Raw genomic sequence first — 26,288 nt, forward strand, 5'->3', positions numbered from 1 at the left:
TGCTGGTTGCCTTCCTGGTACATCTGGGCTGCTGCTAGGAGAAAGTTACGTTTCCACTGAATAGGATGGTTGAAATACTTTCCTTCTGGTCCTCTTCCTCATTTTTTTTCTGGTCTGAAAATTTATCTACCTGCATGCTTATACTTCCCCTAAACATTCTTTCCAGGATAAATCTTGTGAAATCAGAGCATTAGCAACTATTATTATTCAATAACTGTAAAACTGCCATACATTTTTATACAAATGTGTGTATTTAATATAACTGAAATACTGTATATAAAGTCAATAAAGATTTTTCAGTGTACTGCTGACAGCACAGGCACTCACCATATTACATAAAAAACAGTTCTATATTGCAATTGCACTGAGTAAAAAAAGCTAGACAAAATCATTACATCAATATGGAGAATCTGACTTCTCTCCTGTCCTACCTACTCATAAAAAGGTGCGGTACTCTCAGCTGAAAATGATAACCGATAACATAATCACAGGGCAATGGAAAAGCACTATGACATTCATTAAGGTAACAATAATAAAAGATGTTTCAAACCACAGTGAGGAACTTACTATCATTACAAGTAAATAAATGCACTTGCCATAACATGAAAATGCATCGAACATACTGTATGCTGATTAATAATGTGTTTAAATTATAAAGATATTTAGTTATGATAACTTAGAATGATTAAAAATAAATTATACAAATGCTTCAAAGACATATAAATCTCTTCTCTTTTTTCTCCAGAAAACAAACACTGATTCATATGCTGAAAATTTTTCCCTTGATCTACTCCCAACTTTTTCTCATTTGAAGATATTCTGCATATTTATTTGAAATATCTGAGGTTGTACCCTGTCCAAACAAGGACAGAGAACCAATCAGACCTTGTTTTTATTTTTGAATAGATCATTTTGGACCTATGAGATCACAACAGTACATTTTATGTCTCTATGTAAATCCTTGACTGTAGTGTCTTCAGATCATATGACACGTGAAAAGGGACAACTTGATTTGAAAGCTGAGCACTGGGGTTGAAAGGGATCTTTAGATTTTCTCAAAGAACAGGCCATTCCTCCTCTGTAATAAAAGTAACTAATCTATTTAGAAGTAAATCAGTTGGGACAAAGAAAGGACTGTGAACACCTCAAGATGGGTGGTGGAGCCAGTTCTGAGAGCAAGGAGTCAGCCAGGAGATCCAGAGAACTGGAAAAGAAACTCCAGGAAGATGCAGAGAGGGAAGCGAGGACAGTCAAACTACTGCTGTTGGGTAATTACAATAAAAATTGTTAATAATATTCTTCCTTTAATGTCTTATTTTGCTTTAAAATTTTAGAACAGTGAATTTCTCTGAATTTACTAGTTTACTGGAAGAAAACTGTCCTATAACAGAAGTACAGCACACTTTCTGGTTGTAGATATGTATGAATCCAGTGACTAAGATGCAAGGAATGGGCTGAAAATGATCGTGTAATTACAGGACGAGAGATGAACATATGTTTTTAAGGTCCCTTCCAACTTAAGCCATTCTGTAATTCTAGGTATGTAATCTAAAATTGTACAAATATCTGAGAATGTAAAGATTTGAGAAATTAGAGGTTGCTTTTAAAATACATGTTCTGATGCTTAATTATGCAGAATGTAATACAGAATTTTTGTATGATGCCATATGCATTCATTTACAGCAGGATTAAGCGACACAAACAGTTAAATAGAAAATCCTCAGGTGTCACCACTTATTGAAATTGATTGTTTTCCAAACTGTTCCACTGCATTTTTTATAGAAGCTCTTAAAAGGGCTTTTTATTTTTAGTGTATAAAAATGCAAAAAGCAGAACAGAAGGTAGTAAAATGAACTAATGTTATTAAAAATAATATGAAAAATATTGGTCCCGCTGAGTCAAAATCGAGTCAGACAAAACAATAATTATATTTAAACTTTTGAAAAGTTGCAATAAATTTGTTATTTTACTAAGAAAACTCATTAAAAGTACATTTATTCCAACATCCTGCCTCTGACCAACACTGATCCATGAAGGAAATACATTAAATCCTTCAAAGGAATTTAGAGAATAAAGAGAAATTTCTAAAATAAGCAGCTTGATAATACATTTTGATCTTCAAACCTTGGCACTTACACTGTAGGCTGCCTTACACTGGACAAAAAAAATTCTAGAAAATATGTATTTAATATTAAGAACTGTAACATAGAAAGTCTTTTTTTCCTTTTATTTTTCTTTCTTTTTTTTTTTTTTTTTACATTATTAATATTTCAGCATTGCAATTCTTTTAGTAAAATGCTTTGAGATCAGTTGCAAGCTACATGGAAAAGACTTCAATTTAATTCAAGTTTGACATTTTTCATTCTCAACTATTCACATCCTATTCATGAAACAAGACAACCATCTGAACTTTATACATTTTTATCAAATTTCTCTCTATATTATGTATTTATATGTTATCTACTTGTATTCATAATACACAGAATGAAAATTCAAATTTGTGTATGGGTGCTGTTTTGGAAGGCTTTTCTCCTGGGGAGTTGTTACTATCTAGATCACAAGAAACCAAACACTTGACAAATAGCTAGACAGATAGACACACAGTTAACAACCTGCATTTACTTGTTCTTTAATAAATAAATAAATAATGAAGTGAATAAAACTTAGACCTGCTTTCAATCTAGTACAATGTTAAAGTTTCTGTTAAATATCTGCTGAAGCAATATGTAGAAAGGGCACCACATCAACTTTTCTATAGCCAACTATTGGAACAGGCAGCCAGCTGGTCTTATCTGGTCTTATCACTGGAGCTTTAAGCTAGATTTGCTAGATTTGATGGGGGAAGGGGATGTAGTTCTGAGTGACAGAGAAGAACAAGGGAACACTGTCACTTCAGGAAGAATGGGAGAACTCCCAATTTGTCCTGGAGTAATTTGGGAGGTTCCCCCAAGAAGCAGAAGTACTGATGCATGTAACACGGGTAATAAGCAAGAGGAAATGTAAACTGTGTTGCAATTATAAAACTATGACCTAACTGCAGTCATGGAAACTTGGTGAGACAAGTGACATAACTGGAATACTAAGATTGATGTCTACAAGTTTTTAGAAGGGATAGGCAGGGTATAAGGGGTGGGGGAGTTGCTCTCTGTGTTAAGATGTGGATAGATTGCAAAAAGGTGCCTTTGAGAAACAGCCATGACCTGGCTGAGTGCTTGTTGTGTCCTCTGACACACCATTCTAAACAAATTGAATTACATACAGAAACTAAAGACAACACAGCTGTTTATACCTCATTCCGTGATCTAAGCAAACACATTCTGTACACAGAGTTGATAATCTGCTGATTATAAAACACACAGGGAGAGGAAGCAATAAAAAAAATGATGTCTCATTATCATGTTCTTGAGAAGCTGCCTGGGAGCCAGGAGGGTTAAGCCCTCTGTGCTAAATGCTGCTGTGTTATCAATACCATCCTTACCAGAAATTTACACTCTGCATATTTATACTTAAAATATCACACTGGAACTCTAAGATGAATGTTTTATTTCTTTTGCTTCAGGAAATAGATATGGTCAAGCCTTGTACCACATTGCATGAAGTTTATGTACTTTGTTGTCAAGCCTGTAATTTGTGTGTAAATTGCAAAGCACACCACAACAGCTGGTAATCACACTATCAGATATCAACAGTGACACTTCACAGAAAGAACTCATTTGTAGATTAGGCAACTATTACTACTTTGAAGTTGATTACACCTTTGAAGTTTATTAGTCCATGAGAGTTTCCAGTCATGAGTGCTAACTACTTCCATCTCATTTGGAAGTACTTATTTTTAGAGTAGTTAATCTGCCTCAGGATGACAAAAAAGTGAAGTGATTTTATTTTTTTTTTTAATTTTTTTTTATTTTTTTTTTTTTAGTTTTAGACACAAATATGCTTAGAGAGCATGATTAGTAATATGATTAGAGGTCTCTAATAGGGGACATTTAAGAACTTCATACCCTCAAGAGAGAAGAGGGCTAATGAAGAACTTGGATCTCTTTTCTAGTTTGCTCCTCCTGTGGAGAAATTTGCTCAGTTTGATAAGAGGATCAGAAAGACATGATTTTCAGAGCTCTAAGCACCACAGATAAGGTTCAGGCAGAGGTGAGACATGTTCTGATCTTAAAGAATTTTATTTCCCCTTTTTTTGCCATTTCACATGAAAGTCAGGGGCTTCTGTGACAAATTTCAAACAAAATATTCATGTGGTAGCACTTCTCATTTTCTTACCTTTCCTTCTGGAAAATTTCCTAAACCAAATCTTTATTATCACGTAAATAATAACTGTAAAGAGATAACACCTATTTCTTTTGAGACAGGAAGGAAGCATAATATATTTAAAAACAAAATAAAACAAAGCAAAGCAAAAACAAATAACAAAAAAAAAAAAAGAAAACCCTTCTTCAACAGCTCAACAAATGTTAATCTTGAAAGGGATTTTTTACTCTCCATGGTATCCAAAAATATTCAAACAAAGCATAGTCATCAATGATATGTGCAATGGCACAGAGTGTATCCTCAGTACATTTTTAATGACACATAAAACTGTAGAGTGGACTGACATGACAGAAGACTACACTATCATCCAGAGGAACTCTGACATGCTGAATAAATGTGTTGATAGAAACCTCACGAAGTTCATGAACTAGAAGTGTAAATTCCTGCATCTGGGGAGAAACAACCTTGGGCATCAGGATGAGCCACGGACATGAGATGGAAAGCAGCTCTGCAGAAAAAGACCTGGAGGTGCTGGTGGACACCAAGATGGACATGAGCCAGCAGTGCACCTTTGCTGCTAAGAAGGCTAACCATATCCTGGATTTCATTAGGCAGAGTATTGGTAGCAGGTTGAGGCTGTTGATGCTTCCCATCTATTCAGCACTGGTGCTGTGTCCAGCTCTAGGCTTTCCCATACAAGAGAGGCATGGGCATACTGGAAAAATCCAGTGTAGCACCACTAGGATGACAAAGGGACTGGAGAACCTCTCCTGTGAGAAAAGGCTGAAGAAACTACCTAGGACTGTGCAGCTTGGAGGAGGCTTGAAGTAATCTCATCAGTGTCCATAAATATCTGAAGGGAGGGAGCAAAAGAGGACAGAATCAGGGTCTTTTCAGAGGTTCCCAGTGACAGGACAAGTGGCAATGGGCAGAAACTTTAACAAAGAACATTCTATCAGAACTCTGGAAGTACTTCATTATTGTGCAGGTGACATAGCACTGTCACAACTGTTCAGAGGCTGTGGAGTCACCTCCTTGGAGATCTCCAAAAGTCTCCAGGACATGGTGCTAGGCAACCTACTCTGAGCGTCCCTGCTTGGCCAAAGGCTGGAGCAGACAGACACAGAGATCCTTCACACTTTGACCAGTCTGTGATTCTGTGAAATTCTGCATGGAAAAGTAGAAGAGTTGAGATGCAGCTGAGGTCTTGCTTTTAGCTCTACTTTGAATCAAGCAAGTATCTTTGACATTCAAGGCACCTCCAGTTTTTTTCTCTATTCCAGCTATATCTGTATACTTTTGTGCAAATGTAGAGGCTGAGCCTTCCTGGAGCAGAGGAAAAATCATATCATGCTGCCGAGTGAGGTTCTGCAGCAGCTCTGTGCTTTCAGCCATACCACAGTGCACTTACTTTGAGTCTTCCCTGAAGATAAAGTAACTCCAGAGGCACATATCTGGATCAGACTTGGGAGGCCAAGTTCAAAACATCCCAGCCAAGAAAAGAGGCAGTTTACATGCTGTCAGACTGTTAAGAACAGTGCTGAAAGAGGATGTAGCACACCTCCATACACAGCGAATATCTTTTGGCTTCCAAGAGCACAGACAGAATTTCAGGCACTGTCTGAGATATCTCTGCCTTTATTTTCCTTATTTTTATCCATCTCAAGAAAATCTGACATCCAAATAGAGATATAGAAATCAAAGATAAATGTGAAATCAACTAGACATATGTGAAATAGGCTATGGAATGTTACTTGTCTTGGTTAGGCAGAGACCTTCACAGATCTTCACAGACTGTTATTCAAAAGTCAACTAAACTTTTCAAGCTTTAAGACAAGACTGACTTCAGGCTAAGCCCTACTATTTTATGTAGAAAATTTGGGATAGATTACAATTTCCCTCTCCACTGCCTCCTAAAGGAAAGCCTCTCTCAGTTCCCCCTGAAGTCTTGCAAGGGCTACCCAATGCTTTTGCTGCTGTTTGCATGAGCAGAAGATCCTGCAGTGAGTTGAAATGCAGCCCTGCTCTCCCATCCTGAGGAGCGGGCTGTACAGGAAGGGGAAGGAAGAGAGGAAGCAGGTGCAAAGTAAATTGTTTCTGACCCATCTCCTGGGGTACAAATGCTGCTATGACTAAAGAATACTCCAGAGCAAAGCCAATATCAGAAAGTCAATTGTTATTTAAGAGAGCTGGAGCACCTCCCTTATGAGGGGGTCTTTTGGCCTGGGGATCCAAGGATAACTTAGTGGCTTTCCAGTACCTGAAGGGGGCATACAGGAAAACTGTGGAGGGACTTTTAATAAGGGTAGGTAGCAACAGGACAAGGTGAAACAGTTTTAAACTGGAAAAGGTTAGGTTTAGACTTGATATTAGGATGAAATTATTTAATGTGAGGGTGGTGAGACACCAGAACAGGTTGTCCACTGAAGTTGTGGATGCCCCCTCCATAGGAACATTTAAGGTCAGGCTGGATAGGGCTGTGAGCAGCCTTGTCTAGAGGGAGGTGTCCCTGCCTACAGCAGGGAAGATGGAAATACTCGATCTTCAAAGTTCCTTCAAATCCCCATCATACTGTGATTCTATGAAATTAGAGATGAACAGAGGTAAAGAAATGCCTCAATAAGATATAAATTATGCTGCCTATTCTATTTTAAACTTGTCTTCCAGATCTGGAAGAGAGCTTCATTTCTATGTTATGTTTCCTGACATGAGTATGCAAAGGAACTTTTTCACATTGAGGGTGATGGAGCACTGGAATAGGCTGCCCTGGGAGGCTGTGGATTCTCCTTCTCTGGAGATATTCAAGACTCACTTGGACTCCTACCTGTGCATCCTGCTGTAGGGGCCTTACTTTTCAGGAAGGTTGGACTCAGTGATACCTAGAGGTCCTTCCAGCCACTACAATTCTGTGATTCCGCGATTCTGTGATCTTTCCATTGATATGAATGTTGCAATTCCTAGAACTGCTTGCTTGTTTCCCTACAGAAATTTCAGCAAATGTTATTTCACTGATAGGGCTTTACCAGTTTCTTCAGAAAGGAACTGAAGAGATAAAATTGATCTACAATAAATTTGCATTTTGTTCAAACTGTGGCAGATGGCAGCATCAGATCATTTTGCATAGTCTTGATGTTTTTCTCTCACACTTTCTGCTGTTCCCATTGTGAGCATTAGAAAATGTTTTGCATATGGTTTGCTGTCTTAAGTAAATTAATTAAATTAATCTCTGTTATTTAAATGTTATTAGATTTACAAAATCTGTTTGGGAAATTGTTTGTTCCATTCAATGAGGAGCCCCTAATTACAGTCACCATGCCTCAGGTTTCCTCTTTTGTCAAAAGTATTCAGTACTGTCAAATGAGGTAAATGATAACCTGCAGAAAGGAGAGCAAGGATGAATCTTGTCCCAGAGATTCATATGCAAAATTAAAACCACCCTTTGTGTGCTTTTCAAATCTAGCCCTTGTTGGTCAGGTGTGGCCAAGTCCTGTTCCTCACCAGTCTCAGTGACGGAAATTAAAATCAGTTAATTTCCAATGTAAAGGTTTCGACTGTGATTATAAACTTTGCATGAGATGAGAAGGCAAAATTAATCAGAGTAATCTAACCAAAAGTTATCCCCACTTCTGAAAAATCTCTGTTGCAACCATTTGCCTGCATCTCCCTTACAGTAGTAGAGTTATACTGCAGAATCATTCCCAAGATGTATCTTCTACATGGTGCTGTTGGTTTCCCTCTTGCAGCAGTAGAACATGGAAAAAGTCAATGTAGCACTATCAAGACACTTGCTAATGTGCTTCCTCTGCACCATGAGATAAACCACAGATAAGCCACTTTTCCAGTTGTTTAAACACACGTTAAAAAACTCATGAAACACTTCAGATGAGAAGCTATGAATCATGTAATGAACACACTGCCAGGAGCCAGAGCTCTTTCCATGCATTTCTGCACATATAACCAGCAGCTGATGGGGACTCAATCAAAATATGATCCTTATCTTATTTCTTTAACAATTGAAGAGACTATGCTTTTGCCTTAACTGACTGCCTGTTCCTTTTTTATTTTTTATTTTTTCCTTTTAATATCCCTTTCCTCTTTCAGAATTAATATTTTCTCCAAGATTTCATCCTTTTTAATTACTGGAGAGGGTTATTGTTAGTGAAATGGGGATCTGGAGCATCTCTATTGCACTTCACAGATATAAAATTCTGTCTCAGAGTGGTGTTTTTAATACTTGCTACTTATTTATGTATCAGTCAAATTTTAATATTCCCCTTCTGCAGGTGCTGGAGAGTCAGGAAAGAGCACTATTGTAAAGCAAATGAAGTAAGTACGCAAATATTCATATCAGTTGTTGAGATTTGTATTTGTAACATAAGTTGTCTAGCTGATGTCTTAATACAATATTTATGCTTATTTGAATAATATGCAAAGATACATCTTTAAAATCATGTTTCCATTAAACCGTATAAAGACTAAGTGACTCAGGCACACAGCTGGACTGGTAATCAAATCTGCTCAAATCACACACATCTTCTTGCTGAAGAGAAGGGAAGCTTCAAAACTGTCTTTGGTAGGAGTTACAGCACTGCGGTGATATAGAGATATAAGAAAATGGGGCCATAACAGATCCACCTAACCCAGTATCCTGTCTCCTCCAGTATCTACTGGAAGATCTGAATATCCTGCTGGTATTTGGTGATCTGTGAGTTAGGTGGCACCCTGAGGCAGAGGACAGGAGGTGGTATCACAGTGTTTTAAAGCTCAGTAAAAGCTTCATGTCTGGTTTCTCCCGAATCTCTCTGAACCAATGTAAACATTTACATTATTCAATGGCAAGTAGTTCCACAGTTTAATTTCACATGATATCAATCATCTCCCTTTGCTCAATTTTAATTTAGTCCTTATTAATTTCATTTGATTTCACTGTACTTCAAATGAAAATATTGAAGTATTCACATTATATACAAATAGTGCCCAGTCATTGTTTTTCCAAACTGGATCCTATAGAAAAGTGTTGGTTTCCATGTTATTCTAGATTCTGCCAGCAGCCAAAATGATTGTTCTCAGGTCTTTCACAGTTCAGACTAGAAAATATTTAGTTGTCAACCCTTACAGTAAGTTGCTACCCACTGTATAGCATGAATAAGAACAAATGAGAGCACTACTTTTAGCAATGAGAGAGTAATCATACAATAAACAGAAGGGAGGAAAATAGCCTGTACAAGCACATATACAGAAATCCTTGTTCAAATTTGGATTAACTGTTATAGAAAAATTGTGACTATGCAGAAGTCTACCACAAGAATATCTGTGGTAGATATTTATTCAACATGTACATAGATGCCACACAGATTGGTGTCAATAGCATTGTTTCTCCATAAACGTGAGGCAAATATCGTTGAATGTCACTGAGTGTTACTCTTTCCACGTGGAGGAATTCAGTTCCACACCTTTGCTTCATACTCACTTCCACGTCAGATACCATTTTGTCAGACTGCACCTCTGCTGTCATCTGTCACACAGCGAAAACCTGCAAGAGAATACTGGTAGAAAGATTCAGCCTCTGTTGTCATACCATCAACATCCACCTGTGACATCATGAGCCAATATCATAAAATGGGAGGCATTACTTTCAGTGCAGCCCTTGTACAGAAAAAAATTACACAGACATTAGAACTATTAAGTCATGACCCCACTCTTTTCCTGTCTTAGAGGGGAAAAAAAAAAAAAAAGTTATGCTAAATCAGAAATATTATTTCTACTGTAAGATTTTCTAAATAATTTGTTCAATATCTTCACCAACATATTTTCAACAGTGAAGTAAAAACTCTTATAACATAAAATCAATTTGCAACTACTTAAGCACCTCATTTTCTAATTCTAAATCAGTGATTTAAGACCATACATTCAATAGTTACCTAATTACTTTTTGTTCCAGTTCAGTGGTGGATGACTTCATTTTTGTTTAGAGTTGCAGTTAGGAAACACTCACTATGCAATAAACCATCAAAACATATTGGGCTCTAAACTTCACAAAGTAGGAAAGGATTGAAGATGTTCCTCTGAATTGAACACTTTAATAAGATAGATAACCCTAAACGACTTCAAACAAAGAGTAGAAAATGACAAAGTTAAGTTATCTTAAAGATTTGCACATATATGAGCTATGAATGTGAGCACAAATCTGAACTATTTTCCAATAAAAATGAGGATAAAAATTAACACTTTTCAAACAGAATGTCAACTTTCTGTCATAATCTTTTCTTTTTTTTCCTAAAAAGGGAAAAGTTAAAGTTTCAAAAAAGTTGGTTTTTTTTGGTGAAGCAAATTCGTAGATAACACTGATAAATGCTTATAAGACTGATAAATGACATAAGGGGGTCATTTTGCTGATAATACAAATTCACATTAAAATCAGATTTATTTTACAACTATTAATATAATTTTCCAAAACCTCATTCTTTCCAGAGTGAAGATTTCAATCAATCATTCCACTTAGCTTTGCACAATATCATCTGATGCTCTAAATATAAATATGTTGCAGGGCCCCAGAAAGCTAGGATAGTTATGGAGCAAAACTAAAAACTAATAACAACAACAACAAATAAAATGTGGAGATTGAAATCTCTCCTCTCGTAGGAACATCATCTAGATATTATGACTAGCAAAACTCTTCACAGATTCACCATCCTGAATGTCTTTTTCATAGGCTGTTGATTTTACCCAAGGAAGATTTTCTGTTTGATAGAAAGATCCTTCTGGCTTTACAAGATGTCACCTTGTTTTAAAATCCTTTCTTAAGAGTGATGGATGTTTAATAAAAGCAGCAAAATTCACTACTGATTTAACAAGCTGGCTAACATGTCTTCTGCCAGAGGATATAAATATATATACGTTGAAAAAAAAAATAGCACGTAACAAGCCATCAGCAAAAACAAGGTTTTGTTCTGTAATTACATACTCTTGTTTTATTTCAGGATCTTAAATGTTCTTCCTCTCTTTGTTCTTCAAAGGAAAGAATGAAAACAACATATAAAATAGTCATTTGGGGACTGCATTAAGGTCTTGCCTTCACTCTTATCCTGGATTTTTGCAGCCACAGGCAAAACACTCATCTTCCCCACACATCCTGTTCTGGGCAGTACTCTGAGAGACTCAAAGCAGTCGAACCAAGCTCATGTGCTTCATAAAGTTTCAGCTTTTTTGTATTTTGCTATAGAAAAAGCACCTGCTTTCACAGGTAGCAAGTGAAAAAGTGGAGAAAATATGCTTAAATACAATGTTCCATATTTTGTGATGAGAGTTCAAAGAATTTTGACTGTAAGGTGATCTGTTCCATTTAAGGCAGCAGTGGGGAGCTCTGGGCTATATGGTGCCTTGTACACAGGCCCCGGCTTAAGCCATCCCCAACCCACTGCACTGACATCGAGCTGTATCAGACTCTTCCAAGTGAACTAATCTTCTCCCCCAGCAAAACTTCCTATGTCCTTCAAATTACCAAGTTGACACAGGTGCTCAAATTGATGGTGAGAACACCACTCAAAATAAAAAGGCTTCAAGATAGGGTATATAGATTTTCTTGTTCAAAAAGTGGCTGTGGAAACCATTGGAGAACCGGTGTCTCCTACAGTGAGTGATACAAATGCAAATATGGAACTTTTTAATTTCATAATACATTAAAATTCCTGAACATTCAGTTGTGATCTGAGATGTATATATGCAAATGAACTACTTTCTGACAGAGCTGACCTCTCAAACAAGATTCAAATTAAGAACAATAGTGACTAAACAAGCAGTGTGGGAGCTCAAGTCTAATACTGTGGATTCTAGTGGTAAAGTATCTAAGTCCAGCTAGGCATTTTGCTTTGAATCCACAGGAGTGGGGTGGGGATCTGTAATGGAGACAGACAGCATTAGTTTATGTTGAGTCATGAAACTGGGAAGTCAAAACCTAGCTTTGTGTCATTACAGAAACCACTTTTAACCCACTCCACCAGAACAGACAAATTAACCATTGATAAATGCTTCTCCATGAGCCAGATGGATTCAGATCCAACTTTTCTTTTTTTTTTTTCCTTTTTAATGCAACCTCTACAACTTCTTTGTTTGTTTGTTTTTACTCCAGGATCATCCATAAAGATGGCTTCACATACCAAGAACGCATGGAGTTCCGACCTATCATTTACAGTAACACAGTGCAGTCTATCCTCTCTATCGTGAAAGCAATGACTAAGTTAGGGATCAGTTACGAAAACCCAGCTAGAATTGTGAGTATAAAGTTCTTTGTCTTCTTTAAGTAGGCATTAAAACACATTCTTTTGAAAGTAACAGGAGATTCTAGTAGAATAAAGTAAGAGAGTTCATTATTCATTTTATTGTAATATGAGAGTAAAGCAAGAGAGTTTAGTATCTGCTTTTGATAATGAAAACTAAGTACTGTTTGTGTTATGGATTCAACAACACATCCTAATGTAAAGATACATAAGAAAGAAAAGAAAAACAGCAACAACAACAAAAAAACTTTTCTTGTCTGCTTAGACACTTATTTGTTGATTTTAGAAAATGTGATAATGTTATGTAGAACTGTTGGGAATACTTCAGTTTTGTCTTGCTCCTGAGGCAGAGACTTCCACAGTCTCTACACACTGACACTGCAGAGAAGTGGAGTTTGACCTTCCTGGTGTGGTTTGCAGTCCTATGCACAAGAACACTGAGGAAAAACAACACATTCCAGATTGTCCAACCTCTTTAAAGGAGCTCGTAACACTGATTTCAGTGCCTTGTGGACTTTATCAAGAGACTTTAAATAGGATTCATGAAGTCATCAGGAAGTAGTTTTGATCAGAAATTTGATTAGAGAGACAAAAAAATGCAGAAACTCAATTCCCACTTTTGTGCCCCAGAGCAAACTCTAGTAATAACGTACTTCTGTTCAGTATGTTGGTTCCAAATCAGAAACCTTTGGGCCTCTTTTGGCAAGTAAACTGACAATACCTGCTTATTTACAGTAAGAAGACCTGTAGTCTTCTGATAATCTTGCCGAATACCTTTCTTCTTGGTGCAGTGATTAGTACGATGTTTATAATTCAGATCTTGATGAGAATTTCCCAAAGGTCTTTCAGAATATCAAGTGGTTCCAATTTCAGAACATTCTGTGCCTTCCCTAAAGATTCATCTTAGAGGGAATTACATCTGCTTATCTGAATGGAGCTCTCCTTTTTCCAGAAGCCTGTATCTCATTACAGTATAAGGTAGTTTGACCTAAGAACTGATAAACAAACAATTCAGAGGTTACTAAAGAACATACAAACATTTGGGGGGGGGGGGGGAAGAGAAAAAGAAAAAAAGAAAAAAAAAGCTTTCTTCTTTTATTCTTTTAAGAGTTCATGTCCACAAACCGTGCAAACTAATGCAAAAGTGCCCTAAACCAGCATGCAGAATATACTGGATATGTGAATATGCTTCACAATATGACCCAGTCTCAATTGTAATAGACACATGTAGTAGGTACTGCACAAGGATACATCTGCTGGTCTATATGGCCTACGTCAGCATAACTAATATATGTCACATCCTCCACTTCTCATTCACAAACTAAATTTTACTGTAGAAGGCAAAAAAGTTATGTGAAATTTGCTCTTGATAAATCCATGCTGGCTGTTCAAAAACAGTGTGTCTAAACTATATCAAGACATAAGTGATTGAAAATAAGAAATTTTGAATTTATACTTCACTTTTACTTTTTGTCCAGTGTCCAAGTTGAGAATTTCCTGGAATTACTTGTTCCTTTATGGAGAAGTCATTGTTTCATGAGTTGATCATGGAGCAGCTTCTCAGAAACGAACATACACCAAGTATCCACTGCTTGCTCCTAGGAGACTACTGCTATCCACACTGTAAGCAGCAACACAAAGATTCAATTTTCAACAAGAAAATTATAATATGAAAGGAAGCCCAAAGCTAGTTTGACGAATAGCGATGTGTGAACTACTGCTGTGCAAAAGAGATACAACTTTTTTTTTTTCCTTTGTATACATTTATTTTAACAAAATTGAAGTTAAAAGGATTACTGCAAGTAGATACTATAAAACTTCTTCCAAAAATCTATGCTTAACTTCAGAAAAATTATTTGCAAGGCTTCTCACAGATTGGAGAACCAATATATATATATTGGTTAAATATATATATATATATATATATATATATATGTGTTTAAATTAAATATATAAATATATATTTATTTAAATATAATTATTTATATTTATGTTTTATAAATACATTTATATAGTTAAATATATAAATATATATATATTGTTAAATAGGCACAGTTTATTTCTTAGCATCGTACAAACAAAATGGCAAAAATTCAAATATTGTGAGTTTATCACATACAGCACAGTAAGTCCACCCTTGTTTTCACTGTCATTGGCAGAACAGACCTCTAGTCAACTACACCTGTTTAAAGCATTTGCACTGCCTTATTTCTATTCCCCCAGAATCACAGAAGAGTAACCTGGCTCTAAGTTTTAAAGATTCTGTAAATTTCACTCACATTTACTAAACATTACCCCTTCTTCCAAATGCAAAACTAACTTGCTTTTTCTGTAAAATTGTTACACATACATAAGTTTAAACTGTTTAGATATAAAGCTTGATTTCAGTTGGACTTTGTTCTTGATAACTTCTGGTTCAGAATTACCTGACTAAAGTCACTGAGGCACTGACTGAGCTTATCTTGAGTGCTGAAAGCAGTAGGTTTACCATGTTCCTGGACTGCCCGTAAAAACCACTCTGTGATACTGAAAGTGCCTAAACAAGCAGTTTTGAACAGCACCTGATCTGGGGAAAAAAGCTTGGGGTTATTTTTTTGCTCCTTCTTTTCTTTGTTTTCTTGGAGGATTTTTTCGTTTCATTTCTTCATTTCCTATATTTGGTGGGGTTTTTGGTGTGTGTTTTGTTTTTTTTTTCCCCACTGCAATCTCTTTTTAACATGTAAATTGTATTGTCTAAGTAGCAGAGACAAACAAAACACTATATAAACCAGGGCTATGATAGACTGTTTGCTGCTATCTTCCTTTTTGACGTAGGAAACAAAATCCACCATTGCCACCCACTGCATAATAACCAATGAGCTCAAGGCTTCTCATTATACACTACTCAACCAACAGTTTCAGCATTGCAGGCGAACAGTTATAAACATTAAATGATATGTGATATCACTGAGGTAAGAACTTGCCAATTCTTATCTTGAAGCTAAACATGTGTGCACTCCAGAGAGCAGCCCTGAAGGCAAATGAATCTCCATATGCAAGAAATGATGAGTCAGGTCTGCTGACCAGAGCACTGACCTGTAGGATGGGGCTGTAGAATGGAGCTGTTTGTTTGTGAGGTTTTTGAAAGTACAAGGCACTTGTACAAGTACTGTTCTCTTTTTTTCTTTTAAACAAAACTAAGTTTCTATTTTTCCACCTTATATCATAGAATCATAGAATCACAGAATCACAGAATGGCCTGAGTGTTGAATCACAACAATCATCTGGTTTCAACCCCCCTGCTACGTGCAGGGTCGCCAACCACCAGACCAGGCTGCTGCCCAGAGCCACATTCATTCTAATCTTGAATGTACCCAGGGTTGGGACATGTTATATCTGCAAATTAACTTAATTTCACCACTATTTTAGAAAACATTCTATCTTTTTCTTTTGATCAATCTCTGATTTTCACAACATTTCTACAGACTGCAACTTCTAGTGAAATGTAAAAAATATATCACATCCCTAAAAACATAGAATCACCAAGGATGGAAAAGACCTCAAAGATCAAGTCCAACCATTCACCTATTACCAATAGCTCCCACTAAACCATGTCCCTCAACACAACATCCAGTCATTCCTTGAACACCCCCAGAGTCGATGACTCCACCACCTCCCTGGGCAGTCCATTCCAGTGCCTGACCACCCTTTCTGATAAATAATACTACCTAATGTCCAGCCTGAATCTCCCCTGCCATAGCTTGAAACCATTCCCTCTGGTCCTATCACTGATGACACGAGAGAAGTGGCCGACCCCCAGCTCAGTACAACCTCCCTTCAGGAAGTTACAGAGAGCAATGAGGTCTCCCCTGAGCCTCCTCTTCTCCAGGCTGAACATCCCCAGCTCCTTCAGACTCTCCTCATACGGCCTGTGCTCCAGACCCTTCACCAGCTTTGTTGCCCTTCTTTGAAAACGTTCCAGGGCCTTGATGTCTTTCTTGCAGTGAGGGGCCCAAAACTGGACACTCAAGATGCAGCCTCACTAGCACTGAGTACAGGGGGACAATCACCTCTCTGCTCCTGCTGGCAACACTGTTTCTGACGTAAGCCAGGATGCTGTTGGCCTTCTTGGCCACCTGGGCACACTGTAGGCTCATGTTCAGCCAAGCATCAATCAATACCCCCAGGTCCATTTCCTCTACGCAGTCTTCCAGCCCCTCTGCCCCAAGCTGGTAGAGTCGCCTGGGGTTGTTGTAGCTCAAGTGCGGGACGCAGCATTTGGTCTTGTTGAACCTCATCCCATTGGCTACAGCCCAGCTCTCCAGCCTGTCCAGAAATAATTTGTTATAAATTATTGGAAAGATTCACCTTTGAATAAAACATACTCCCTGGCAAGACGTGGTCTGTCAGAATTCATTTTTACTTTTGCAATTGTTGACTGCAAGTTGCTTCAGTTGTCTACTTTACAGCTGAGAAGCAATTATGTTGCCCAGTGCTTGACTTTATTTTAATCATATTTTTTATTTATAGTGCATTAATTTCTGAAAAAGAAATATTTTCAATGTAACAGATTGCATGAAGACTTTTTGGAATGACTGCAAAAGGAAGAATTTAGAGAATACATACAAAATATTTGGAATTTTTCCGGTTTCTTCTTCTCCTAGGGAGAAAAAGACAAGAAAATCAAAGAAACAAACAAACAATCAAACAAATGAAAAATAGGAAATGCATTTGCTGTTTCTACTTCCCTTGCTTCCTATCTCATCATATTGTAGAACTAAAAAATTTTTCTCCCAATGTATTCATAATTATATTAACTATATATTTCTGCCCTAATATAGTCACATAATATGCTTACCCTTTTACATTTACTTTTAGCTGGTTTGCTATTCTGTCTTAAAATAAAAGCTTTCTTTCAAAATTGGACCTTCTGTGAACACCTACAGAGAAATTAAACTGAGCCCTTGTATGAATAAAAGAAAACAGTAAAAAGCAAAAGAAAACATATCACAGTTCGAGTCTAACTTTTGCACTAATGGAAACTGAACTTGTATAAGGACGCATAAGTGAGATACATGGAAAAAACTATGAAAATGAGAAATTTCCCTGACACAGCAATTCCTTGTAAACCAAGCACACCCAGAAAGACGGTACAGTGTGCCTGCAGAATATTTACTGAAATTTCTTCTTAGGAAGATGAAAAGAAGCTCTGTGACATGGAAACAAATCTGGATGATGGCAACATGTCTTCTGAGCTGGTTGAACTCATCAAACAACTATGGAAAGATGGTGGGGTCCAGGCGTGTTTTGCAAGGGCATCAGAGTATGAGCTCAATGATTCGGCAGCCTAGTAAGTGACACAACCTGTGAGTGTTGGGTACCTGGCTATGACTGCAACAGCATGGGATCCTTGCAATTAGAACCTTTCCATAAATGTAATCTACAAAAATTACTGCTCATTAACCTAAGAAAGAATGAGGCTTTTGTTGATTCGTTAATAATGTATCTGAGACATTCAACCAAGGAAAGCAAGCAGAACTAAATAACTCGGTTCTGTGAGTCTTCTTAACTTTTTGTTTTTAAAAATGTCTGTTGACCTCTAGGACTGACAACATGGAGGAAAAGGTGAACTGAAACAGCCTAGGCTTAACCTAAAGTTGTACTTTAATACATTCAAGATTTCAAGCATCTAAACATAAGTCCAGCAAAAACCATAAGTTTCCTTTAAAGGAATCTGGCTGCATGCCCTGGGCTGCTAGCTTCTCAGCATCCATCTCAGACCACGATGTTTGATGGCTCCAGTTTGCTTTCTGAGACCTGGGGTGTGGCAGACACATAAACAGAGACTAGTGCTGCTCAGCTCTGACTTGAGGGTCAGGATACAGCTGAGGATCAGTAATCCTCTATGGACTTAGACCATAGCACAGATGGCTATACAGATGATGACTCGATGATTGTCAGGTGACTGTCAGAAGATTGTCCTGGAGTGCAGAAATCTGACCCTGGGCCTGGAGAAAAGTACTATTCCAGGTCATGCCCATTCCAAGAGCTGCAACTTGAGCTTTTGCTGCTCCTGCAGCTCCTCCTGCTGGATGAGGGCACCTATACAGGGAAACTGCCTAGAGATGTGAGGTGCTACTTCCACCGGGCAGAAAAAGCTATAGTCAGAGTCTGCTTGATTCTGGTTAGCAATAGCTAACCATGTGCTAATGTGAGCCTGATTTGGCATTTAGACTAATCTACTGGCCAGCTCTTCATTCTGCCATTGGAGAGTTGGCCTGAAGTGTCCTCCTGGCGCTATTTACAGTGGTGGCATGTCTCTTGCTCTATTAGATAACTAACTTGCAATTGCATTTGGATCAGCTGAATTTCAGGGTCTTTATGACCATACACCGCCATATCTTTATAATAAATACATATGCAGAAGTGGCTTTGTTTTTCTTTTTACTTACAAGTGTATTAAATATTGCAGACAAGAATGACAAGGTATGAGGTTTGTTTTAGTAGATTTTTGGTAAAGATGAACAGCAAAACTTCACACTGGGCAGGGCAGATTGTAGCGTAGACAACAAATGTATGAACACTAACAAATGTTAGCCAGAGACAAAACACACTATAGAAAGAAAGGTGCTGAATGAGACACTGAAAGAGCTTTTTTTTATGTGTTTTGTTTGTTTGTTTGTTTTTTGCTTTTATTTTACTTCATTATTTGAGTGTCAGTAGCTAGAAAGGTTAGCAGCCAAGAAACTACTCGCATTTCACCTCTTCTTTTCCTTTTGTCGAATAAAAACCAACCTGCGTTGCTTCCTAGATCAGTCAGTAAAATTTGTAGACTCTGTTCAGCCATTTGCAGAAATTTTCTTCTCCCTGGAAGAGAAAGGAGAAAGGCTGGGGGAAGGCCAAGAACTGGCTTCAAAGATCTGGTTCAGATTCTCATTTCATGCTGATTTTATCTCTGTATGCTAGACACAAAACCAGATAATCCACTCTTTTCCAGGGAGTTGTGAGACTGTTAACCTCATGGTTTCTCAGCTTGGTTGAAACATCTGTTTTATATTAGAAAATATTTATTTTTAATGTCATGAGCCCTCCTCTTGTAAACTTGTCAAACAAACCCCTAACTAGGGGGAAACTAGCCCCCAAGTGTGAATTACTCCAAACTCTTCTGCCTCCTCTTTTGGGAAGGAGGATATCATTACAAGAGTATGATTTGATATGCTAAAATATTTCTAATCAGTCTGTTATGTAGATGCAGTGCCTCCTCCCCTGTGGCACTAATTTGCATTAACTGAAGTCAAATGGACAAAATCTCTTTCCTGACTTTGTGTTTTTTAGCATCCCAGTGAAAAACATGTATTTTCTTGACATTCAATTCTCAGTATGAAGTATGTAATATTTACAAAGTATTACAAAATGTATGTAATATTTACATATATTTACATACACACATACATTTATATACATTGAATGTATGTAATATTTTTAAAATCTAGATTGTGGAGAAAGATTGTATAAAAAACAATATTATTTTATTTAAGTGTATAATTTGCAGAAAATATTTATGAGGAGCTCAGTATGAATGAATTAGTGAATATGCCATGCTTGGTTCACCCTCTGAATTCACCAATTGCCATTTCTTTTCTTCTCCCCTTAGTTACCTTAATGATTTGGATAGGCTAGCAATGCCTGACTACGTGCCTAGTGAGCAAGATGTTTTGCACTCCCGAGTGAAAACAACTGGGATTATTGAGACTCAGTTTTCCTTCAAGGACTTGAACTTCAGGTACAAAAGATGCATATGTTAGGCTTGTGTGATTTTACCTTTCTGTGGTATTTTTTATTCAAAGACGTTGACTATATTATTACTAATCCAACTGCGATATTCTTGAATCTTTTTATTTTTTGTAAGTGCCAAAGAAGATATTTTAGTATCAGCACTCCAACTTTAAGTATATAATGGACTCTAATTAGGAGATCTCAGAATATCAGGTTCTAAAAGGACGTTTTACATATGTAAGTGTTTACAAAATGTTATTTGTATTCTGCCATTTGAATAATTGCTTGTGACATTTATGAAATTTGCCTAACTAAAAGTCCTTAGCAGCATGCAAAACATTTGATGACTGCTAATCTGCATGCATTCTCAACCTTTCACTCTCCTCATTTAGGAACAGAAATAACTGCTCTTAACAATGGAATACATTACTGTTGGAAAAAAAATATACTGCAATGTCATAAACATACTGTTCTTTTTTTTTTTCTCTGATTAATATATTTCAGAATGCTTTGTACACTGAAAATCTGAGCATCTACAAAGTTACAACCATAGTTTATGCAAGATAAAAAACAAACAAACAAAAAAAAAAAAACCAATAAACTAAATCAGGATAGACAAAAACATTATCAGTCTGCAAGCCATCCATGAGATGAATGCTACCAGTAAGAATGCAATATTAGAATTGCGTCTAGGTCCAGATGAAATGTAGCACAACTGAAAATAAGATTCCTATCTGTATGCCTGTAAACAAGGAAGAGGTTCCTAATGACACTGAAAACACATTAAAAAAAAAAAAATATATATATATATATATGTATATATATATATATATATATATATATACTGTCTTTTTTGCATCACAGTAGTATTATGTGGCTAAATTAATTGATGTTTTTATTACCTTAAGTAATATGAAGTCACTACAAAACAATTTTGAGAGTTTTGTTCATCTATTGGGATGCCGAGCAGCAGTAAATCCATCTTAACCAGCCAGTTACAGCTAGTTTCCAGTGCCAGAGCAATGCAAAACAGCTGGAAGATTTTGCTGACTCTGCACTTAGTTTGATAAGTACCATAGAAACATCTATAAAGGGAGGACACTTCAGTGTTCAGAATGAGTTTTAGTTGATGTACTTCAGTGAGGCCTGAGGTCACAAACCAAACATGGATAAAAAAAATCATGAACAGATGCCTTATTCAATGAAGTTTTTGCCCTCTTCTGAACTGAATGAGGAAGAAAATACTTTCTGCTGTAAAAGTCTGAATATCGCAGTACTGCACTTTCATAGGAAATGTGACTTTTTCTTTACTATCTTCTTAGTTATTATGTTGTTGTTTTAATGTAATTTAGCCTTGAGAAAAGAAGGCTGAGAGGGGACTTGATCCAGGTTTATAAATACCTGAGGTGTGGGAGCCATAGTGGTGAGTCTGGTCTCTTTTCAGTAGTGCATGGGGATAGGACTAGGAGTAATGGGATGAAAGTACAGCATAGGAAGTTCCGTACAAATGTGCGAAAGAACTTCTTTACAGTGAGGGTGACGGAGCACTGGAACAGGCTGCCCAGGGAGGTGGTGGAGTCTCCTTCTCTGGAGATATTTAAGACCCGCCTCGACGCCTTCCTGTGTGACATGGTGTAGGGAGCCTGCTTTGGCAGGGGGGTTGGACTCGATGATCTCTAGAGGTCCCTTCCAACCCCTACAATTCTGTGATTCTGTGTGATTCTGTGATCTTTCCAGTTGTCTTTAATTTCTTTCCTTAACTGACTTTAATTTTCAGAAGTGAGAACGTGCTGAAATATTTTTAAAAGGAGATCAATCTCCAAAGGTCCTCTCCTACCGTAGTATCCACTGAAGAGCTAGGAACAGTCTCACTGAAATCAGGCAAGCTTTATTTTAGCCTCCAGGTCCCACTGTACATACTGCTGGCACAAATGAATACACAATTATTCTCATACCCAGAATGGCTCAATTTTCCATGAGCAGTGTTAGGAAACTGCAGAGCTTTCAAGACTACCTTAGCCTATGTTGATAAAAGAATAAGTTAACATCAGAACTATACCACTCATGGCATGACTTTACATGCTAAGTTCTGGACTGACAAGTGAAGAACTAAGCAAACTAAGCTTAGTACAATAAAAACTGTCCATAAGCATTGTCTCTGGCCTTCATCTTTCACTATTTTAACTTGACCTCTCATGAATATTCACAGGGCCACATGCTAAAAGCTTGTAGGAAGGAATAAAGGTTTGTATGATAACATATGCTTGTAAAACTGCACCGAATAAATTTTGTAGTTTCTTTTTTTCCCAGTGTCCCTGATTTCAGAGTTGCACACCACAAACAAAGGAAGAAACAAAGTGGCAGTTGACTTTTGGGCACTAATCAAAACCAAAAAGTCAAGATGGTTTACTTATGCTGATCTCACTCAATTTAGCCTACTAAACTCAGGGAGGATGTGGTTGGAAGAATGCCATTGCTGTTAACAGAATCTTGTTCCAAAACAGCTTCCTGATTTCCTAATAATTCACATTTGTAGACATGAAAAGATCAAGGAGATGTAATGTACTAAAAACATTGTTTTCTCTAATTGCTTCTCAGCTAACCAAGTCATTCATCAGTAGAATTAGAAAGGATTTCATCTCTTCTAAGAAGGATGAAAAAATGGTAATAAACTTTGTTTCAATCAGATGTATTGCTGATGGTGAAGAAAAGAGGATTGATGTATTGCAAAAAAAGGAAAAGGTGTTCCAAGTAATAAATTTCTCTTCCTCTGATTACTACTGACTTGTTTTTGTAATACTGAATCAATTTTCATTACTAGAAAAAATGAATTCTGTTTAATTTTAGATACTACGGAAGGTAAATTCGAAGTGTAAGACCCAATACAGTTTCCTAAATGAATAGATAGTGCAAGAAGGGATTAGGTTTAACAGGGAAATATTGTCATGCACATAAGGAATCAGACTTGTAACTTATCATTTCTCCTTTCCAATGTACTTGAAAAATGCTCACTAGTGAAGAGAAAGACCAATTCCTTATCATTGTAAAACTGCAAATGTAAGTAGTAATTTTAAAATCTAATGCTAAGAAAAACAATACTAATTTTGACAGAAGGTCCGTCTGTATTAGGCACTAAACTGCATTTTATTGACACTTAAAACTAGGTATGCTGTTATTTTTGGAAGCCATACAAAAAGTTCATAAAAGGTTTATATGATTCTACCCAAAGGCAGTAATTTCTGGCAAAAGCTGGAGTAAAATAATGCAGGGAAGGACAAGTCTGCATTTTGTTCTCTATGAATGAATGAATTTATGTTCCCCATGAATTACTGTTTAAACAGTAACTAAATGAGATGGGTAAAGCCTCTACACACAAACACAGGCTGCTGGTTATACAGTACTTAAATGATCACACAAGGGCAATGAATTGATGACTAAATATAAAATTACACTAGCCAATGAAGCATAACTGGTGGATCAAATAGTGGCTGGCTTCCAGTCATATGCCGTATTGATGAGCGTGTCAGTTCATCACAAGCAATTCTATAAACACATGATCATTGTTCTAAGAGTCTTTTGTGAATATTTCCTGTACAAATTCTGTCCTGAAAAATCCTTTCCTGCAGAGCTAAGTCCTGCCCTCAGCTCTTGTGAAGAGTCCCGCTTCCTCAACAGACAGGAATATCTGTTTGCTTTGTGCAGATATTTAAGCCTTTACGTATAAAGCCATAAATAATATGTATACAATAATGAATCCCGTTGATATGGAAACAGACCAACAAATAACTATTTTGTCAAAATGGCTGTCTGAATGTCATCCCTCTCCAGTTGCACTCTGCACGTTAACAGTGTGATGACACGCTTATAAGATAGTGCTTCACATTATACATACATTTTTTTTCTGCACAGGATGTTTGATGTGGGTGGACAGCGATCAGAGAGAAAAAAGTGGATTCACTGCTTTGAGGGAGTAACCTGCATCATATTCTGTGCTTCACTCAGTGCCTATGACATGGTTCTGGTGGAAGATAAAGAAGTGGTGAGTCAGAAGAAACAACCCTTTTTGTTGCTTAGTTAAAATGCTTATCAGAATTTTCCTGTTCCTTCACAACAATTTAAAGGCTATTTTGCTGTATGGGTTGCATGCATTCTCAACCCCAAAGAGTATTACAGTAAAAATTACATATGGGTTAAGAATTGATCTTCACCTTTTGCATCACAACAGAACAGAATGCATGAAAGCCTTCAGCTGTTCAACAGCATCTGCAACCACAGGTGCTTTGCAACCACTTCTATCGTGCTGTTTCTGAACAAGAAAGACCTCTTTCAAGAGAAAATAGCAAAAGTTCATCTGAACATCTGCTTTCCTGAATACAATGGTAAGTTTGGGGTTTTCAGAAGGAAATACATTCAAATGCCTGAGATTTTGATTCAGATCACCTATAGATAGCAATTTAAAGACTAAGCATCTTGCCTGAACATCTAGCCTTTCTCTCAAAAGACAGGAAAGGGAAAGATATTGGAATTCATCTCACCTACTCAGGGTACTTATGTTGGGGTGAGCTGTCTCTGGAGATGCTTATTTCTCTCTACTGCAAGTAGAGGAATATGAGACAACAAATAGTTTCAAGAGGCTGAAGTCTTGTATAATGAAAACAGTTCACATTACAGTAGAAGCCAATGGTTTATCACTCACATATTTCAACCGGGAATTTTGTCTTGGAAAACCGTTTCTGTAAAGGAATTCTGTCTCTTTTTGTATGTTACAATGGTATCTACAAAAAAAGAGAATGACAGCTGTTCCAAACTAATGCAAGAGAATATATGAAGCTATGCCAGAAAGTGCCAGAATAAAAACAAATGCAACCAGAATTTTAGTACTAACCTCCTGTATTTCAGATAGTGAGCATCTGAAATAAACCATACTCCGATAACTTTTATTAGTGGGAGATGGATTGTGTGGACTTCCTGACAAAGAGCTGCTTCACTTCTTTTTTTGAGAATCTATCAATATTGTGACCTAAAATTGCCCACTGCTTCACTGGGACAATCAAACCCTGTGCTGGAGTCCATGGAGCAATTTCACTTTACCTACATAGTCACATGGCAGCCAGCAGGGCCCCTATACTACAGCCTACTTCTAGATGTCTCATCCTTCTCTGGGCCAACACTGAGTCCCCATTCCAGTGTTTAAACCTGTAGTTGCTTTAACAAAGTACTGTCAAACAGCAGCAAACTATGTATCTAATTCTCCCAGAACTGATGGTTCCTCCTTTCTTCTCCTGTTTGTCTCACGTTCTGCTTTCTTTCTGAAGTCCTTAGCAGTGTCTTACTCACAAGTGAGCATTTCTTCAAAGAAATGAGGGTTTTTGGTTAGGAACTGCAGTTAAAATTTGGATGGGCAGTATAGATACAAACTTCTCATACCTAAAGCCTGATTCCCACATCACAAAAAACAAACAAGAAAGTTGTTATGTGTCTTCTGTGTCTCCACTAGGACTAAATACATTTGAAGATGCTGGGAATTATATCAAGAAACAATTCCTAGACTTGAACATAAGGAAAGAAGATAAGGAGATATATTGTCACATGACCTGCGCCACAGACACCCAGAATGTCAAGTTTGTTTTTGATGCAGTCACAGATATAATAATCAAAGAAAATCTGAAGGACTGTGGGCTTTTCTAGCCATTCATTCCCTGACTTGTAGCCCAGTTCCATGCCTGTATGCTTTCTTCTCTTCATCTTGCTTGCTGACTGAAATAAAACTCGGTAGGAATGAAACAATATCAATTAGGCTTTTGTTAGATTTGAATTCAATAGTGAATTGAAGCTCTGGGTACAGCCTGATCATTGCAAAGTTACACTGATTTTCTGTGCATCATAAGAAGATTGAAAAACATCCTTCTGCTCCACAGAGATGCCATACATGAATCAAAGGGACATTCCTATCTCAATCAATATGTTTTGTTGATAGTCAGTAGCTCTCAGGAAATT

General features: G+C 37.1%; 1 protein-coding gene across 1 annotated transcript; it reads left to right on the plus strand.

The window, feature by feature from the left end:
- The first annotated feature begins 1,012 nt into the window (after positions 1 to 1,012).
- GNAT3 (G protein subunit alpha transducin 3) lies at positions 1,013 to 26,075 on the plus strand. Its single transcript, XM_015876676.3, has 8 exons — positions 1,013 to 1,268; positions 8,544 to 8,586; positions 12,389 to 12,530; positions 17,708 to 17,865; positions 20,170 to 20,298; positions 24,201 to 24,330; positions 24,517 to 24,670; positions 25,789 to 26,075. Exons 1-8 carry the CDS (start codon positions 1,151 to 1,153, stop codon positions 25,977 to 25,979), a joined length of 1,065 nt encoding a protein of 354 aa, XP_015732162.2. The 5' UTR covers positions 1,013 to 1,150; the 3' UTR covers positions 25,980 to 26,075.
- Positions 26,076 to 26,288: the final 213 nt, after the last annotated feature.

Source organism: Coturnix japonica, chromosome 1 (assembly GCF_054131305.1).
Source record: "Coturnix japonica strain WE chromosome 1, WE-NBRP24, whole genome shotgun sequence".
Classification (NCBI taxonomy): domain Eukaryota; kingdom Metazoa; phylum Chordata; class Aves; order Galliformes; family Phasianidae; genus Coturnix; species Coturnix japonica.